This window comes from Scomber japonicus, chromosome 5, assembly GCF_027409825.1.
Source record: "Scomber japonicus isolate fScoJap1 chromosome 5, fScoJap1.pri, whole genome shotgun sequence".
Lineage (NCBI taxonomy): Eukaryota > Metazoa > Chordata > Actinopteri > Scombriformes > Scombridae > Scomber > Scomber japonicus.
In genome coordinates this window covers 769,040-789,559 of record NC_070582.1, presented here as the reverse complement: position 1 = coordinate 789,559, position 20,520 = coordinate 769,040, and the positions used below count along the sequence as shown (strand labels likewise).

Sequence of the window (20,520 nt, the reverse complement as noted above, 5' to 3'; positions counted from 1 at the left end):
AGGAAGGGAGGAAGGGAGGGAGGGAGGAAAGAAAGGAGGAAGGAGGGAGGGAGGAAGGAAAGGAGGAAGGAAGGAAGGAAGGGAGGGAGGAAGGGAGGGAGAGAGGGAGGGAGGGAGGGAGGGAGGGGGGGAGGGAGGAATGGAGTAAAGAGGGAGGGAGGAAGGAAAGGAGGAAGGGAGGAAGGAAGGAAGGGAGGGAGGAAGGGAGGAAGGGAGGAAGGAAGGAAAGGAGTAAAGAGGGAAGAAGGAAGGAAGGGAGGGAGGAAGAAAGGAGGGAGGAAGGAAAGAAGGAAGGAAGAAAGGAAGGGAGGGAGAGAGGAAGAAAGGAGGGAGGGAGTTCTCAGTGTTTCAGAGCCGAGCTTTAAACTCTTTTCTGTCATTAACTCTTTACATGCTGCTCATATTCTGACTCACATCCATAAATCTAAATGTTTGATTCATCTTATTCACAATCACTGTTTTATGGTCCAGGAGAATCTGAGCTGACAGAACATAAAGAATACAGAAACAAGTCTGAATGCAGAGTTTCACTTTTTTAAATAAACTCAGGTCACATTTGTACATTTTGCATTTATATAAAAATGTATCAGCTGCACAAAAAATGAAAAAAGGAAAGAAAGGAGTAAGGAGGGAGGGAGGAAGGAATGGACAGAAGGGAGGAAAGAAGGAAAGGAGTAAGGAGGAAAAGAGGAAGGAAGTAAGAAGAGAAGGAAGGGAGGGAGGAAGGAAGGAAGGAAGGAAAGGAGTAAGGAGGGAAGGAGGGAAGGAGGGAGTGAGGGAGGGAGGGAGGAAAGGAGGAAGGAAGGAAGGAAGGAAGGAAGGAAGGAAAGGAGGGTTAAAAGCCTCTCTGATGGTCTGATGTATCTCTCTCCAGTCACAGAGTCCCTGTCAGACCAGATCTGCACCTCAGGCCGACCACTGAGTCCGTGTTTTTAGGGAAGGCCTCTGCTGAACCCCGGAGGAAGGAAAGGAGGAAGGAAACATGGCCAACAGCTCTTTTCGTGGGTCCAAACATGGCCGCCGTGCCGAGGCCAACCATGACACAGAGTTTAGCTGCTCGTTGCAGGAGCTGCGGTCGCTCATGGAGCTGAGAGGAGCCGAGGCGCTGACCCGGATCCAGGAGTCCTACGGAGACGTTAACGGACTCTGTGCCAGACTCAGGACTTCACCTGTCGAAGGTAAAGGTTCCTCCCCCCCTCCCTTCCTTACTTCCTTCCTTCTTTCCTTCCTCCCTCCCTCCTTACTCTGTGCCAGACTCAGGACTTCACCTGTCGAAGGTAAAGGTTCCTCCCCCCCTCCCTTCCTTACTTCCTTCCTTCTTTCCTTCCTCCCTCCCTCCTTACTCTGTGCCAGACTCAGGACTTCACCTGTCGAAGGTAAAGGTTCCTCCCCCCCTCCCTTCCTTACTTCCTTCCTTCTTTCCTTCCTCCCTCCCTCCTTACTCTGTGCCAGACTCAGGACTTCACCTGTCGAAGGTAAAGGTTCCTCCCCCCCTCCCTTCCTTACTTCCTTCCTTCTTTCCTTCCTCCCTCCCTCCTTACTCTGTGCCAGACTCAGGACTTCACCTGTCGAAGGTAAAGATGTTCAGTGTGTACTCAACGTTCAACCAGACAGGATACAGTTCCTCTCCTCTCATACTGTTATGCAGCAGTATGTTAAACAGGAGCTGCAGCAGTTTGTTAAACAGGAGCTGCAGCAGTTAGTTAAACAGGAGCTGCAGCAGTTTGTTAAACAGGAGCTGCAGCAGTTTGTTAAACAGGAGCTGCAGCAGTTAGTTAAACAGGAGCTGCAGCAGTTTGTTAAACAGGAGCTGCAGCAGTTAGTTAAACAGGAGCAGCAGTATGTTAAACGGGAGCTGCAGCAGTATGTTAAACGGGAGCTGCAGCAGTTTGTTAAACGGGAGCTGCAGCAGTTTGTTAAACGGGAGCTGCAGCAGTTTGTTTGGACATGAACCAGAAACAGGAGCTGCAGCAGTTAGTTAAACAGGAGCTGCAGCAGTTTGTTAAACGGGAGCTGCAGCAGTATGTTAAACAGGAGCTGCAGCAGTTTGTTAAACAGGAGCTGCAGCAGTTTGTTAAACAGGAGCTGCAGCAGTTAGTTAAACAGGAGCTGCAGCAGTTTGTTAAATGGGAGCTGCAGCAGTTTGTTAAACGGGAGCTGCAGCAGTTTGTTAAACGGGAGCTGCAGCAGTTTGTTAAACGGGAGCTGCAGCAGTTTGTTTGGACATGAACCAGAAACAGGAGCTGCAGCAGTTAGTTAAACAGGAGCTGCAGCAGTTTGTTTGGACATGAACCAGAAACAGGAGCTGCAGCAGTTTGTTTAGACATGAACCAGAAACAGGAGCTGCAGCAGTTTGTTAAACAGGAGCTGCAGCAGTTTGTTAAACAGGAGCTGCAGCAGTATGTTAAACAGGAGCTGCAGCAGTTTGTTAAACAGGAGCTGCAGCAGTTCACAGTTAATATTTCAGCTCATGTGTCGAATGATCCTTTTCCCTGGATCTCATACTTTCAGTCAGCTGAGCAGAAACCAGCTGAGGAGACATCAGCAGAGTTCTCAGCATCATTAAGATCCTGAAGCATCAGTTTCTGTTTCCAGCCTGATTAGAATATGTGCTGCTGTTGCATCCGACTCCCAAACTCACACACATATGTTCAAAACCTGGGACTTTCCAGAGCTCACAGCTGCAGTAGTAACTCTGTCCTTCCTTCCTTCCTTGTTCCTCCTTTCCTTCCTTCTTCCTCATTCCTTCCTTGACTCGAGGACAACAGGAGGGTTAAAGGTTAAAATGTGTTGCTATGATACGAGCTGCTGTGAGGTTAAACTGTCTTCTATCTTCTGCCCACCGTCACATTTAAACATTTAAACATTTAAACTGCAGCAAAGATAAAACCTGAGCTGCTCCTCGTGTCTGCTCGGCTTCACGGTGACCTCGCTGCGTCATGTGACCTCGCTGCGTCATGTGACCTCGCTGCGTCATGTGACCGGACCAGTTCTGCTTTTATTTTTATTTTTACTGCTGAAGACTGTGACTCCATGAGCCAGTTATTCATCTGCAGGTTAGAAACAGTTTTAAAGGCAAGGCAGTTTTATTTATATAGCGCATTTCATACACAATGGCAATGTGCTTTACATAAAACAGAAAAACATGTAATTTGAGAAACTTAAAACATACAATTAACCCCCCCCCCCATAATAAAAACAAAGTACAGAAAAATAGAAAGACATAAATAAAATGATTGCAGCATAAAATAATAAATTAGCTTTAAAATCTTTAAATGCTCCAAAAAGCTAGACTAAAAGTTTTAGTATTAAATATTTACTTTCTATAGTTAATATCTTTTGGCACCAATCAGGATTTCTTTTAATGTAAAATGAGAATACAGACTGTGATGTTGTAAACCAGGGGGGTCGAACATGCGGCCCGTGGGCCAGAACCGGCCCGCCGAGGGGTCCAATCCGGCCTTCTTCCTTCTTCCTCTTTTCCTTCCTTCCGTCTATCTTTCCTACCTTTCTTCCTCCCTTCCTCCTTGTCTTCTTTTTAGGGCTGTCAAACGATTAATGTTTTTAATCGCGATTAATCGCATAATTCCCATAGTTAATCGCGATTAATCGCATTTTTGATTGCATGTTTAACCCAAGTGTTTTTTATCATTATCACCATTTTATACCTTAATAAGGGCAACGCATCCTGGTGGAGATACAACTCATAAAATCCAAAATATTGTAACAAACTGGGCATGTTACTGTTTTGTGTTATAAAATTTGAGAGTTTAAGCCAGTTTCTGTTCTGTTCAGTTTAAGTGCTGTTTTTCCCGAGTGTCTGTGAACGCGTCTTGAGAGTGAGACTTGCAGCTAGCGTGCAGGTGTGTTGTTGTTGTTAGCCTCTGAGAAGAAGACGGCAGCACGTGTGTGGCTAAGGAGCTACTACATTAGGTTTTGTTGTTTTGGCGTTGGCTACGGCCCACAGTAGCCTGTGTAATAAAAAGGAATAAAGAGCCAGCTAAACCGGCTAACGTCTCGGTGTTTATTGAAGGACGTTACAATATATTAAAAATATGAGTGGAAATATTTTACTTACATCTCATTTTCCATCCCTGCCTGTTGAAGGGTTTAAATCCTGTTATTTTCCATTTGAAGGCAGTTTTAAGCCCATAATGTAAAGCATTTCTTACCAGAGTGTCTTAACTGGGAATCAATCACGGCTCTGCTGCGACTCCCACACTCCAAAATGGTCCTTTGGTGGAGCTGAGGCTGGCTTGGCTGCACCTGGGTGTTTAGCGTGGAGGTGCTAACTCAAACTCCACGTACTCCGGTGGTAGTTAAACTCCGTTTGACACAGGTTGCATTTTACTTTTGACTTGTCAACTGAAGCGTCTGGAAGTGTTTTAAAGTTAAACAAGCCGTTCAAAAGTCCAGTAGCTCTCTTACTTTCCATCAGCGCGGTAGGTTTACTGCAGGAGGCCACTTCAAAGCATAGCGCTACAGCTAGAGGAGCCGTCTACGGGGGAGGAGAAGGGACAAAAAGGCTTGACACATTAAAATGAGATTTTAAAAAATTAACGTGTTATGGGTTGCATTAATCTGATCGCGATTAACTCGTTAACGCTGACAGCCCTACTTCTTTTCCTTCCTTCCTTCCTTCCTTCCTTCCTTCCTTCAGTCTATCCTTCCTACCTTTCTTCCTCCCTGACTTCTTTTTCTTCCTTCTTTCCTTTCATCTGTCTTCCCTTCCTTCCTTCCTTCCTTCCTTCCTTCCTACCTTTTAATGATCCAGCCCACATGAGATCATATTGGTCAGTATGTGGCCCTTGAATGAAGATGAGTTTGACTCCTCTGTTGTAACCGATGCTGAGCTTCCAGACACCGTTTGGTTTCATTTTGTATGAGAGTCGACCAGCAGAGAGATAATCCCCGTCAGTGTGAGGTGAACTTTATTGTTCTGGTTCTGCTGTGGTTAGGGTGGTTACCGTGGTGACGCAGGGTTAGTGTGGTTACCGTGGTGACGCAGCGCAGACTTTTTAAACCAATCATCTTTCAGGCGCTCGACGTCCGGCGATGTGTAGAAACACCCGGCAGCTGTCGCACTGTTCCTACCTTCCTTCCTTCTGTCCTTCTGTCCTTCCTTCCTTCCCTCTTCCTTCCCTCCCTTCCTTCCTTCCTCCTTCCCTCTTCCTTCCCTCCCTTCCTTCCTTCCTCCTTCCCGGCAGCTGTCGCACTCTTCTCTGTCCTCAGCTGATTGACGCTGAAATGTGAATAGCTGCTCCACCTTGAAGATCAGATCAGTCCACCTTAAGCGAGCCTTGGTCAGATTAGCCGCCCTCCCCCCCTCCCCCCTCCCCCCCTCCCTGTGTTTTAATCAGCAGGTGTCGAGCAGGACGCGGGAACTTGGCTCAGGTCTTAAGGAGTTGTAGCTTCTCCTGACTGACACATGAACCGTAAACACATAGTTACACTCAGTCCTGCTGTAGAGGACAAGACACCGAGTTTGGTCAAATCCTGCAAAGACATCACCAAAAACAAAGCCAGTCAATTATTTATTCACTATCTTATATGATAATGATTATTTGTTATGACTATTTTTAAGGAAATAGTTTATTTTAGGACTCTGTTTTTAGGGTTAGGGTTAGTTGTTTTATCAGTGCAATGATGATAAAGTATCTATTCTATTCATGAGCTTCTTACTGTGAGGTAACAGTGCTAACCACTGAGCAAGAGGCAAATGTGTAGATGTGTAGATGTGCTCTGCAGTTTTCATTGAATTTGCAGCCACTGGACCTGTCACTCAGGTGCAGGTGAGCAGTGGGATTACATAGATCTCTTCATATATTCATATATTCTACCCAGAGGTGGACAGAGTACACACTACTTTACCACGACATAGTTTTTCAGGTTGGAAGACATGTTTTTGTAGCCGTGATCAGTTTTTGTGACAAAAATCTCAATCATGGGTTTGAGATAAGACCTGCTCGGTGGGAGTTTCTTCATTTCTTTGTACGGCACGACGGCAATACGACTAAGACAAAGATCATCAGCTGACGTAAACTCAAAAGTAGAGAGTAACGAGAGCATCAATAGAAATGTAGTGGAGTAAAAAGTACAATATTTGTCCTTCGAATGTAGTGAAAGTAAAATTATCTCCCAAAAATAATACTCAAGTAAAGTACAGATACTCAAAAACTGTACTTAAGTAAATTTACTTTGTTACTGTCCACCACTGATTCTACCTCTTTAAGCCGTTACCTACAGACTGGCTGTGGCTCAGGAGGAAGATCAGCGGTCCCATTCCCTGCATGTCCATGAGTCCATGAGTCCATGAGCAACAGATGTTAGCTTCCTCCTGATGAGCAGGTTGTGTGGTCGCTCCTGTCATCAGTGTATGAATGTGACATGTAGTGTAAAAGCTTTGAGTGGTCAAAAAGGGAAAAGTTCTATATCAGATATCACTTCAATCAATCAATCAATCAATCTTTATTTGTATAGCGCCAAATCACAACAAAGTTATCTCAAGACTCTTTCCACATAGAGCAGGTTCTAAACCGAACTCTTCAGGTGTCATTTAAAGAGACCCAACATTCCCACATGAGCAACAGTGGCGAGAAAAAACTCGCTTTTAACAGGAAGGAACCTCAGAACCAGACTCAGAAGTGGGCGGACATCTGCCTCAACCGGTTGGGGTTGAGATTTATTAGATGACTGCCCTGAGAGCTGTTTCCCCATTCATCACTGAGATACCAGTACTCCCATTATGGTAACTGGTCCATATAAAACCCATCAATCAATCACCTCTCTGTAGAACTCCTCTGTTAATCATGACTTCCATAGTTGACCTGGATAGCTGCTTATCTGACGGCAGCTTGTTTCATTTTGCTTTCTAATAATCAGTTTTAGATGTACACGCTTATATTTAATAGGTTTCTTTCACCCAGCACAGCCTCGCCCGATGCTCTCCTTCACACTGCTTTGACCCACAGACACTGGACTCGTCTCAGTATGTCTTAAACTTCTGTCCTTTGACATTTTCCACCTCATCATTAATTCATGTAGTCTGTCCGTCTTGCACGCGCTCAGTAAACACCTCCATGTCTCGTCTCCTGCTGCCACAGAGCAGTAAAATGTCAGCAGCAGCTTGAAATCGGTGGAAAATCCATCCCAGTGTTTTGCTTCTCTGTGTGTCTCCGTGGCGACAGCTGGGGGACAGATGCATTAACTTTCAGTGTAATCCCTCTCACCTGAAAGCACAGAGCATGCCCAGTGCTCTGCTCGCTGATCTGCAGCGGCGGTCCGAGGTTTCATTCTCAGATCACACGAGGAGTTAAAAACCTGACGAGACTGACTGAACGCGGTCTGAGTGAGTCCTGCTCTATCACCTCACTGCTGCACACATTAACACCACATATCATGAACCATGTGTCGCCTTTTAAAACAACAAGTTCTAATAGTTGGATCTAGCACTTCATTTGTTCAGATTCATTTTGAAAGAGACCCACAAACTATGTTGCTTCACAGTATCTCCTCTGTGATAGGCTAATGTCGGCTCTCGGTGGCATCAGGCTGACCAATGAAACCCAGACCTCCTATAGAGATATGTAATCCCTTCAGTGTGTTCTGGGTCTCAGGAGGATCCTGACCAGGAGCCCAAACCACCTCCGCTGGCTCCTTTCCATGTGAAGGAGCAGCAGCTCTACTCCTAGCCTCCCCCGGATGTCTGAACTCCTGACCCGGTCTCTAAGGCTGAGCCCAGACTCTCTCTGCTTGGATCCAGCATCTCATTGTTTGGGTCACTACCCAAAGCTGGTGGCAGAGGTGAGGGTTGGGACGTAGACTGACTGCTGAACTGAGAGCTTCATCTGGATGTGACTTTATATTTCCTCTGAGGTCTCTGACTAATAACTAAGGTCTCTTCTCCGATATGAAACCTGTCCATACAGCACAGATGGACAGTGTGCACATGACCCTCAGCAGCTGCAGCAAACTAATGAAAGAGACGATGTCTTAAATGCAACATTTGGATTTTGAAGGTTTTCTACAGTAATGTGTTTTTCATGTCAGGGTTTATAGTTGTTTCTGTTCTGTGACTTTCTAAACATCAGTGGAGTTGACGCTGTAAACCTTTATTATAGAGACAGCAGACACATGACAGCGCCACCTTTAGATACCTCTTCGTCTGACTTTAACAGAAACATTCAGATCTACAAATCAAAGAGTTGGGAGAACTCTTCTCACCTTCACAGAGACTCATGAATCACTTTGTATCTTGTGTCTCCATGTGACCAAAAACTCGTTAGACACTGTTCATTGAACTCTTGTCTTGTTTCCTTACAACCTTTTTATCCAGTTATTTATTACACTTGTGTATATTCAGCTGAAGCTTAATGCTGACACAGCTCCTCAGGCTGTGGTTTGCTGCTTCAGGATCGTGCCAGACACACCAGACGTCGTCAGACCCTGTTAAACCTGATTCTGGCACAACCAGAGGGTGAAAAGACTTTAGTGTGACTGGTTTTATTGATTTCTCTTCAGTTTTTGCTTGTTTCGAGGCTCAGATTGTAATTGTAGGAAGGTTGGATCATCAACAGCATTGATCCTGATACGGATCAGATGTTCTTTCTTCCATCTTTTTTAATGAGTATCAAAACCATTACACGAGGCAGCATCTCATTATATGACAGTAGTAATAGCAGCAATGATCCTGATCATGGCCTGTAGAGTCGTCAATGTTGGACATCAGTGTGTCCAACCAGAGAGGACAGTAGAAGGAATCTCTCCAGGTTGAGTTTTGTAGAAATGTTAATGTTGACGATACCTCCATTCAAATGTTTTGTTCCTGTTGTCCTCACATTGTCCTTGCTCAGCTGGTATGGGTTCATTCATTCATTCATTCATTCATTCATTCGCCCTTATTAATAATCCAGATTATATATCCAAATCATCTGTAAAATCAGCTGTTCGGTGAGCTCAGACAAACTTTCCTCCTTCAGCAGATCAATGAAAACAGACTCTGAACAAACATCCAGCTGAAGGAAGAAGAAGTAAAACATGTTTCTGAAATGTTTCCTTAAAGTCTGGACAAACAGCGTGTCTGTAAAGATAGCCTAAATGTATAAAGAGAGATTTGTTCTTTGATGAAGTAAAGATGAAGCATAATCTTTGTCATTTATAACTGGAAGGAAACTGTTTCATCCCTAACTTTAAACTTTTAATCTTTAATCTACTAAATGAGGTCTGAGAGAGTTTCTGATGCTGTTTGTTCTCTTTTCTTTCTCTCTGCTGTACCTTCCTGATTGACTGCAGGTTATAAACTGTAAAGATGCAGTGTGGTGGAAGACAGGCTCAGGTAGGACATGCAGAGTGATGATGTCTTTGTGTCTCCCGCTGCAGGTTTAGATGGAAACTCAGAGGACATCGACAGAAGGAAAGAGGAGTTTGGACAGAACATCATCCCTCCTAAAAAGCCAAAAACCTTTGTGCAGTTAGTGTGGGAAGCCCTGCAGGACGTCACGCTCATCATCCTGGAGGTGGCTGCCATCATTTCACTCGGCCTTTCTTTCTACAGACCGCCAGACGCTGAGAGACAGAGTGAGTTCAGATGCTTCCTGTCCTTTCTTCCTGTGGTAATTTCATCATAATCTCATCATAAGCACTGATGTTTGTTATCTGTGTGTCGTTCTGTGTTGCGTCTGCTCAGACTGCGGCTCGGCGGCGGGCGGCGTGGAGGACGAGGGCGAGGCAGACACCGGCTGGATCGAAGGCGCCGCCATCTTGCTGTCGGTGGTTTGCGTCGTCCTGGTAACGGCGTTTAACGACTGGAGCAAAGAGAAGCAGTTCCGCGGCCTCCAGAGCCGCATCGAGCAGGAGCAGAAGTTCACCGTGGTGCGAGGGGGGCAAGTCGTCCAGATCAAAGTGTCCGAGATCGTCGCCGGTGACATCGCACAAGTGAAATATGGTGAGAGGCCGCAGGAGAGCCGAGCGTCACACCTCAACACTGAAATACGTCTGCAGCACGGAGGATATGTATCTCACAGTGAAATCCTTATTTTAATATGAGCGCTGAAGTTCTGGTCACACAGTGAGATGATCAGCAGCTGAAAAATGAAAGACTCTTTTTTACAGAACACCTGAACGCACCACGATCGACTGAATGATGAAATATAAAACATGGCACCAGAGCAAGCCTCCAGTTTATCTCTTGTTCCTTTTGGGTTTGGATCCAAACCAACTTTATTTGTTAAGCACTTTCAAAACAAAGTGCTGCACAAAGAATAAATAAGACATCATAAATAAAAGACGTAACAGCTCACATGAGGCCTAAAATTACATATAAAATACAAAAATGAATTTAAAAACATAAAAATCTATTTATTTTAAGTGTGTTAATAATGAGAGATGTTCTGTCTGCACTCATGTTGAAGGAACTCAGCCTCAGTGATGCAGATAGTCTCAGTCTCAGTCTTAAACACGACTGACACCAAAAAAACTAAAGAAATGAATAAAGTGTACAGTTCTCCTCCAGTGTTTGTAAATCTGAACCACAGAGACGGGTCCTCGTTCCTCTGGACTGTGTCTTCATCGTCATCTCAACACAAACTTAACAAGCTTCTACAGATAATTAAATATTAACATGTGAACATCAGAATGCACCCATGCAGCCATGTGGGCCCATAAGGGTTCAATCTGGGCTGTAATATGGGTCCAAAGTGGGTTTGTCCACAGTTGCCATGGTGACCCCACCTGTGTTTCCTCATATGGGCTTCAAGTGGGTTCCAGGTGGGGCCCAACTGGGTGAGACTCATGTAGGCCCCATATGTTTGGGCCCATTTAGTCAGTTTCTGAAACATTTGGAGCCCATACAGTTTGGCCTGTTTATGATCCTGTATGAATGCTAATGATGATGTAATGATGATGTAATGATGATGTAATGATGATGTAATGATGACGTAATGACCCGTGTGTGTGTGTCTGTCCCAGGTGACCTCCTCCCCGCCGACGGCGTCCTGATTCAGGGCAACGATCTGAAGATCGACGAGAGCTCTCTGACCGGAGAGTCGGATCATGTCAAGAAGAGTGTGGACAAAGATCCCATGTTGCTTTCAGGTGGGTTAGGGTCAGTCTGATCCCGACTTTAAACCAGCTCCTATACTGTTGTTTTATCTGATTCTGAAAAAAGTTATTTGAGTTTATTTATTAATTCATCTGATTGGACGACAGCTCTACAGCCTGTTTAATCAATCAATCAAATCAAACTGTATGAATGTAGCAGCTTTCAGACAGGCTGGTGTAGTTCAGAGTGATTTACACGTGATGACCAGCTGATAATGAGACAGATCAGAAGAGACAGCATGAAGAAAGAAAGGAATGAAACACTGAGAAAAAATGAAAAGACAGACCAAAAGAGACCAAAGCACACAAGAGAAGCCGAGGCTGCTTATGAAGCTTCCTGGTGTGTGACGGTCATACTGACACATGATCAGCTTTAACCCTCCTGTCCTCCTCCCGGGTCAAATTGACCCTAAATCCAAGAAGATAACTTTGCCTCTACACCAGGGGGGTCAAACATGAGGCCCGTGGGCCAGAACCAGCCCGCCCAGGGGTGCTATCCGGCCCTTTTCCTTCCTGTGTTCTTTTCCTTCCTTCCATCTGTCCTTCCTACTTTCTTTTATCCTTCCTTTGTTCCTTCCATCTGCCCTTCTTCCCTTTCTTCCTTCCTCCCTTTCTTCCTTCCATCTGTCCTTCCTACTTCCTTTTATCCTTCCTTTCTTCCTTCCATCTGTCCTTCCTACTTCCTTTTATCCTTCCTTCCTTCCTTTCATCCTTCCATCTGTCCTTCTTCCCTTTCTTCCTTCCTCCCTTTCTTCCTTCCATCTGTCCTTCCTACTTCCTTTTATCCTTTCTTTCTTCCTTCCTTCCTTCCTTTCTTCCTTCCATCTGTCCTTCCTCCCTTTCTTCCTTCTGTACTTCCTCCCATCTGTCCTTCCTACCTTTCTTCCCCTTCTTCCTTTTGCCTCTCTTTCCTTCCTTCCCTTCTTATTTCCTTCCTTCCTTCCTTCCTTCCTTCCTTCCTTCCCTCCATCTCTTTAATGATCCGGCCCAGATGAGATCAGATTGGTCAGTGTCTGTCCTCAGGTTGGATGAGAGACGATGAAGCTGAGGAGGAAGACCAGATGACGGATGTTTGTTCTTCTTCTCTCAGGGACTCATGTGATGGAGGGCTCTGGGAAGATGGTGGTTACTGGTGTGGGGGTGAACTCTCAGACTGGGATCATCTTCAAGCTGCTGGGAGCCAGTGAGGATGGAGACGGTGACAGCGAGGACGAGAAAAAGAAGAAAGATAAGAAGAAAGAGGACCGCAAGAAGAAAGAGAAGAAGGACAAGAAAAGTAAGGGATCAGTTAAAAGAGGACTCATAACGTTGTATGTATGTATGTATGCATCGTTGACTGGTGCATGTTCCTCCTTTACAGGTAAAAAAGACGAGAAAGGAAAGAAAGGTGAGCAGAAAGATTCTCTGAGTGTTTCATTGGTTCATGTAGTATGCAGTACATACTACATAGTACATACTACTATACTACATACTACACACTTCTATACTACATACTACATACTACTATACTACATACTACACACTTCTATACTACATACTACATACTACTATACTACATACTACATACTTCTATACTACACACTTCAATACTACATACTACATACTTCTATACTACATACTTCTATACTACATACTACATACTTCTATACTACACACTTCAATACTACATACTACATACTTCTATACTACATACTACATACTTCAATACTACATACTTCTATACTACATACTACATACTTCTATACTACATACTTCATACTTCTATACTACATACTTCTATACTACATACTTCTATACTACATACTACATACTTCTATACTACATACTACATACTTCTATACTTCATACTACATACTTCTATACTACATACTTCTATACTACATACTTCTATACTTCATACTTCTATACTACATACTTCATACTTCTATACTACATACTTCTATACTACATACTTCTATACTACATACTTCCATACTACATACTACATACTTCTATACTTCATACTACATACTTCTATACTACATTCTTCTATACTACATACTTCTATACTACATACTTCTATACTTCATACTTCTATACTACATACTACATACTTCTATACTACATACTTCTATACTACATACTTCTATACTTCATACTTCTATACTACATACTACATACTTCTATACTACATACTTCTATACTACATACTTCATACTTCTATACTACATACTACATACTTCTATACTACATACTTCTAAACTACATACTACATACTTCTATACTACATACTTCTATACTACATACTTCATACTTCTATACTACATACTACATACTTCTATACTACATACTACATACTACATACTTCTATACTACATACTTCTATACTACATACTTCTATACTACATACTACATACTTCTATACTACTATACTACATACTTCTATACTACATACTGGGGAGGAAGGATGGAAGGAAAGGAGGGAGGAAGTAAGGGAGGAAGGAAAGGAAGGAAGGAAAGGAGGGAGGAAGGAAGAAGGAAGAAAAAGAGGAAGGTAGGGGGCAGGAAAGAAATGAAGGAAGGAAGGAAGGAAGGAAGGAAAGGAGGGAGGGAGGAATAAGGAAGAAAAGGAGGTAGGTAGGGGGCAGGACAGAAATGAAGGAAGGAAGGAAGGAAGGAATAAGGAAGAAAAGGAGGTAGGAAGGAAGGAAGGAATAAGGAAGAAAAGGAGGTAGGAAGGTAGGAAGGAATAAGGAAGAAAAGGAGGTAGGAAGGAAGGGAGGAACAGTCAAAACATCTTCTCACATACTCTAAATCATGACGCAGTTAAACACACTACATACTTCACATGATGTCAGATTTAGTAGAGGAGGAGGAAAGGAAAGAAGGAAGGGAGGAAGGAAAGGAAGGAAGGAAAGGATGAGGTTGGGAACAGACCCATTGAGTATGTAGTATGCAGTATATACTATGTACCAGGCAGTATGCAGGTGTTTTATTGTGACAGTTTCTTTATGAATGAACTGAACATGGTTGTTGTTGTCGAGGCTCACGTGATGCAGAACACTTCAATCAATTAACAAACTGTTGGTTTACAGGAAGTATGTACTGGTTAGACTGGTCAAAGACCCGGCTGCAGATCAGGGGTCTGAGGTGGCTCTGAGGTCCGCCCCCCCCCCCCAGCCTGCTCCTGTTTCTGCTTGCTTGTGTGGTTGGAGCAGCAGCAGGTGCTCCTGACTCTGTTGATGGTGATTAGGACCAAGCAGATTATCAGCCTTAAGCTCAGCAGCTGCTTTTCTTCTCCTGCCTGCCTGACCACTAATAACCTCATTACTGAGCTGGGATCAGCATGCTCACACACACACACACACACACACACACACACACACAGATAAAAACACACACATGCCTGCGTATCCTAACACACTCTCAGAGCTGCAGTGCTGCTTGTTCTGTGACGATGAGAGAAAACACACATCATGTTGTTTGGTTAGTTACAATCAGCTGTTAGATAATAAATGTTAATAATGATGGGATAATAAGATGTTGATAGGAATAAAAAGCAGAACTCAAACTATGAAGGCGGCGTGTAACAGCTGAGAGGACTGATCTGTCCACAGTGTCTCAGCTCCTCAGGTCTTCCTGTCACCAACAGAGACACTTTTCATTAAGGTTTACTGATGACTGTCTGTGTATGCATGCTGGACACTAACATACAGTAACATACAGTAACATACAGTAACATACAGTAACATACAGTCATATACAGTAACATACAGTAACATACAGTAACATACAGTCATATACAGTAACATACAGTAACATACAGTAACATACAGTCATATACAGTAACATACAGTAGTTTGGGTCATACTGGACCAATTTAAAAAATGTTGTCCCCATCAGTCACTTAGACTCATGAAGATGGGAAAACAGGTCCAAGTAGAAAGATACTGAAGTTTCCTTTTAAGAGCTGATAGCAGCCTGTAAATGTTCATCGATATCATTCCTACATAAATAAATACAACTGACTTGAAGTGTCAGCAGCAGCAGTTCTGAGGATTTGTGTCCAAACAGCTGAGTTTTAACTGGCTTCCTGTTTCCTCTGCAGGGAAAAAGAAGGACGGACCCACCGTGGAGATGGAGCCTCTCAACGAGGACGGAGAACCAGAGAAGAAGAAGTCGAATCTTCCCAAGAAGGAGAAGTCAGTCCTCCAGGGGAAGCTGACCAAACTGGCAGTGCAGATCGGTAAAGCAGGTACGATACTGAGCTGGAGACATGCTGTCCTCACTGATATCCATCCATCCATCCATCCATCTATCTATCTATCTATCTATCTATCTATCTATCTATCTATCTATCTATCTATCTATCTATCTATCTATCTATCTATCTATCCATCCATCCATCCATCCATCCATCCATCCATCCATCCATCCATCCATCCATCCATCTATCTATCTATCTATCTATCTATCTATCTATCTATCTATCTATCTATCTATCTATCTATCTATCTATCTATCTATCTATCTATCTATCTATCTATCTATCTATCTATCTATCCATCCATCCATCCATCTATCTGTTCTGACTGGTTCTAGTCCTACTCTGATTGGTTTGAGTCCTACTCTGACTGGTTCTAGTCCTGTTCTGACTGGTTCTAGTCCTGTTCTGACTGGTTCTAGTCCTGTTCTGACTGGTTCTAGTCCTGCTCTGACCCATTCTAGTCCTGCTCTGACTGGTTCTAGTCCTACTCTGACTGGTTCTAGTCCTGCTCTGACTGGTTCTAGTCCTGTTCTGACTGGTTTTAGTCTTGCTCTGACTGGTTCTAGTCCTGTTCTGACTGGTTCTAGTCCTGCTCTGACTGGTTCTAGTCCTGTTCTGACTGGTTCTAGTCCTGCTCTGACTGGTTCTAGTCCTGCTCTGACCCATTCTAGTCCTGCTCTGACTGGTTCTAGTCCTGCTCTGACCCATTCTAGTCCTGCTCTGACCCATTCTAGTCCTGCTCTGACCCATTCTAGTCCTGCTCTGACTGGTTCTAGTCCTACTCTGACTGGTTCTAGTCCTGCTCTGACTGGTTCTAGTCCTGTTCTGACTGGTTTTAGTCTTGCTCTGACTGGTTCTAGTCCTGTTCTGACTGGTTCTAGTCCTGCTCTGACTGGTTTTAGTCTTGCTCTGACTGGTCCTAGTCCTGTTCTGACTGGTTCTAGTCCTGTTCTGACTGGTTCTAGTCCTGCTCTGACTGGTTCTAGTCCTGCTCTGACCCATTCTAGTCCTGCTCTGACCCATTCTAGTCCTGCTCTGACCCATTCTAGTCCTGCTCTGACCCATTCTAGTCCTGCTCTGACCCATTCTAGTCCTGCTCTGACTGGTTCTAGTCCTACTCTGACTGGTTCTAGTCCTGCTCTGACTGGTTCTAGTCCTGTTCTGACTGGTTTTAGTCTTGCTCTGACTGGTTCTAGTCCTGCTCTGACTGGTTCTAGTCCTGCTCTGACTGGTTTTAGTCTTGCTCTGACTGGTCCTAGTCCTGTTCTGACTGGTTCTAGTCCTGTTCTGACTGGTTCTAGTCCTACTCTGACTGGTTCTAGTCCTGTTCTGACTGGTTCTAGTCCTGCTTTGACTGGTTGTGGTCCTGTTCTGACTGGTTCTAGTCCTGTTCTGACTGGTCGTAGTCCTGTTCTGACTGGTTCTAGTCCTGTTCTGACTGGTTCTAGTCCTGCTTTGACTCTTTCGCAGGTGCTAGACTGCTAGAAACTGTTTTTTCTTGGTTCAGCTCTGTTACCTCGCTCTGTCTTTCTGTTCGGCCTTCAGGTCTCTTCATGTCAGCTCTCACCGTCCTCATCCTCATCACTCGCTTCATGATCGATACCTTCTGGATCCAGGGAGTCCCCTGGGCCAGCGAGTGTCTCCCCATCTACATTCAGTTCCTGGTCAAGTTCTTCATCATCGGTGTGACTGTGCTGGTGGTGGCCGTCCCTGAAGGTCTTCCTCTGGCCGTCACCATCTCTCTGGCTTATTCTGTCAAGGTCTGTAGAAACAATATTCAGCCACGTCTCCTCCTCCTTCCTTTGTTTTATAGAGAGAGAGATTAGAGTCTTACTGAGATTAAGATCTGCTTTTTAAGAGTCGAGATGACGGCACAACAAACCAAAACTACCAAACAACATCAACACATGCTGGAAGACAGTGTAGATAACTTCCAGTTAAGATTCATAAATAGTCAACTAAAGTAAAACAGTAACTTAGAAGCTACAGCACTGATCATGAGGGATGGTTTCAAAATAACTTAAATTCACTAACCCTCAGAACCAGACTCAGAGTGGAAGAACATCTTTTAACAGGAAGAACCCTCAGAACCAGATTCAGAGTGGGAGAACATCTTTTAACAGGAAGAACCCTCAGAACCAGACTCAGAGTGGGAGAACATCTTTTAACAGGAAGAACCCTCAGAACCAGACTCAGAGTGGGAGAACATCTTTTAACAGGAAGAACCCTCAGAACCAGACTCAGAGAGGGAGAACATCTTTTAACAGGAAGAACCCTCAGAACCAGACTCAGAGTGGGAGAACATCTTTTAACAGGAAGAACCCTCAGAACCAGACTCAGAGTGGGAGAACATCTTTTAACAGGAAGAACCCTCAGAACCAGACTCAGAGTGGGAGAACATCTTTTAACAGGAAGAACCCTCAGAACCAGACTCAGAGTGGGAGAACATCTTTTAACAGGAAGAACCCTCAGAACCAGACTCAGAGTGGGAGAACATCTGCCTGGACCGGCTGGAGTAGAGAGGAGAGAGAGGAAGAGGAAGGAGAGAGAGGAGTAGAGAGGAAGAGGAAGGAGAGAGAGGAAGGAGAGAGAGGAAGAGGAAGGAGAGAGAGGAGTAGAGAGGAAGGAGAGAGAGGAAGTGGAAGGAGAGAGAGAGAGAGAGGAGACAGAGGAGAGAGAAGCACATTATATATGTCTGATATAATGTTGACTCTCATGTCATATTATTATAATTTGTAGCACACATCAGGGTTCACAGTGTCTATTGCTCCTAAAGATGAACTTCTGTCCCACCTGACCCTTCAGACTGTGGTGAGTTTAAATATGAACATCAGACTCTAACGTTGCTCTGCTCCTCTGTCAGAAAATGATGAAAGACAACAACCTGGTCCGCCACCTGGACGCCTGCGAGACGATGGGAAACGCCACGGCCATCTGCTCCGACAAGACGGGAACGCTCACCATGAACCGCATGACGGTGGTGCAGGTCTACATGGCAGGACACCACTACAAGAAGGTGCCGCAGTCAGACCTGATCCACGCCAAGATCCTGGAATTGCTCGTGTTGGGCATCGGGGTCAACTGCGCCTACACCACCAAGATTATGGTAAGCTGTAAAAATAACCGTCCATTCAGGAGCCGCCTGAGTTAAGTGGTTTGTGGATCCAGGATGCAGGACTCTGGTCTCTGCATCCTGGATCCACATCAGCTCGCTGTGACTAACTTCTACTTTCAGGATCCATCTGCAGTTATTCTGCTGATGAACTGATGATTCTACTGTAGATGGTCTAAACTGTGTGAGAATTAACATCAGTTTGATCTGAAAACCCAAAAAGATCTTCAGTCTACTTCATGAGGCAGAACGTGCCTGACCAGCTGGAACCAGAGAATATTAATAATACAAAATATGTTTATCTGATAAAACTTAAATAATTATCAGAATAGTTTCAGGTTCTTTTTTCTGTCGGTTGTCAGCAGGTCTGTTCAGACTGGAATATTAGTACATTACATTTATTTATCAGACTTCTGAAGCCTCATATGAACTTTACAATATGTTTGTCTAAAGTTAATTTGAGGACATGAACTTTGCTTCATGTACTGAATCTCAGTCCACAGTAAGAATGATTCCAGTGACTCAGCTTCAGTGTGTATGAAACGTGTGACTGTATTAACACAGATGATCAGTTTAACTCATTGGCTGCCATTGACGTCAATTATGTTTTTCTCTCTTTCTTTTGGTACCTTCAGTGTTTACATAGTCATAGCACACAATATTCTGTGGGTCTTGAAAGATCGGTCAAAATGCTGGCAGTATGGGGCTCTGCTCTGAAAATGGTTGGCAGCCAATGAGTTAACTTTAAACTGTCTGGTTCAGTGTTTGTTGGGACTTTTGTGTCACAGCTGCTGTGAGTTTATTTTCTGCATCTCCTGCTTCCTTCAGCCTCCAGAGAAGGAGGGCGGGCTTCCCCGCCAGATAGGAAACAAGACTGAATGTGCCTTACTGGGATTCGCCCTGGACCTGCACCGAGACTACCAGTCCATCCGCAACGAGATCCCCGAGGAGAAACTGTTCAAGGTGTACACCTTCAACTCTGTAAGGAAGTCCATGAGCACCGTGCTGAAGAACTACGACGGCAGCTACCGAATGTTCAGCAAAGGCGCCTCTGAGATCCTGCTCAGGAAGTAGGTTTACTGCTGCTGCTTTCACTGCTCTGAGCTCAGTCGCATGATGGTCACCTGACCCTGTCCTGTGGTTGCAGGTGCTGTAAGATCCTGACGGCCAGCGGCGAGGTCAAAGCCTTCAAATCTCGGGACAGAGACGATCTGGTGACGAAGGTGATCGAGCCGATGGCGTCTGAGGGCCTGAGGACCATCTGCCTTGCTTACAGAGACTTCCCCTCCGCTGACGGAGAGCCGGACTGGGACGACGAGGGCCAAATCCTGACCGGCCTCACCTGCATCGCTGTGGTCGGCATCGAGGACCCTGTGCGACCCGAGGTACGTCAGCCCCGACACATGGAGGCAACAAGCCGATCCAATCACAGTACGACACAGCTGCAGGTCCTTCAACCTGCTCCGATGAGGAGGAGCTCCTCAAACTCTGCGCTCCTTCTTATCTTTCACTAAAATGTTTTTACATGTAAAATCATTTCCTACAGGTGTGAAATGATAAAGTCTGCTCGTCCTCCAGATGTCTCACAGCTGCATTAAAACCTCCTGCTGCCGTCTTCACTCCGTCATGCTTCACTCTGCAGCTGTTTTTGTTTTCAGGTACCAGACGCCATCAGAAAGTGCCAGCGGGCCGGGATCACTGTCCGCATGGTGACCGGAGACAACATCAACACGGCCCGTGCCATCGCCTCCAAATGTGGCATCCTGCAGCCTGGAGACGACTTCCTGTGTCTGGAGGGGAAAGAGTTTAACCGACGGATCCACAACGATCAGGGAGAGGTCAGGAAACCAGCGAGTCTGTCCTCTGTCTGTCCAACACATTTACTGATTTACTTTCCTCCAGCGCCACCATCAGGTCAACTTCACATTTAGCCTCCACTATTTTAATCAGGGTCTCTTTTATTTGGGAACAAGAGATTGATTTTCCTTCTCAGACTGTTAGATTTGAAGTTACATGAAGAAGTTTTTTTTTATTGGTCTTGTTAGGATCCAAAGGTCTCGACCCC

The 20,520-nt window shown here is 44.7% G+C and overlaps 1 protein-coding gene across 4 annotated transcripts in view; it reads left to right on the top strand.

The window, feature by feature from the left end:
- The first annotated feature begins 982 nt into the window (after positions 1–982).
- Positions 983–20,520, top strand: part of atp2b1b (ATPase plasma membrane Ca2+ transporting 1b) — a 32,791-nt gene continuing 13,253 nt past the window's right edge. The window contains exons 1-12 of one of the 4 annotated variants that reach the window (XM_053319582.1): positions 983–1,178; positions 9,379–9,576; positions 9,686–9,943; positions 10,966–11,091; positions 12,188–12,373; positions 13,571–13,630; positions 15,185–15,331; positions 16,889–17,103; positions 18,207–18,449; positions 19,284–19,525; positions 19,603–19,840; positions 20,114–20,293. In XM_053319582.1, the coding sequence (XP_053175557.1) occupies positions 983–1,178; positions 9,379–9,576; positions 9,686–9,943; positions 10,966–11,091; positions 12,188–12,373; positions 13,571–13,630; positions 15,185–15,331; positions 16,889–17,103; positions 18,207–18,449; positions 19,284–19,525; positions 19,603–19,840; positions 20,114–20,293 (2,289 nt within the window). Of the gene's footprint in view, positions 1,179–9,378; positions 9,577–9,685; positions 9,944–10,965; positions 11,092–12,187; positions 12,385–12,457; positions 12,485–13,570; positions 13,631–15,184; positions 15,332–16,888; positions 17,104–18,206; positions 18,450–19,283; positions 19,526–19,602; positions 19,841–20,113; positions 20,294–20,520 lie in introns of all 4 variants that reach the window. The other 3 variants (XM_053319581.1, XM_053319583.1, XM_053319584.1) reach the window with 3 other exon arrangements.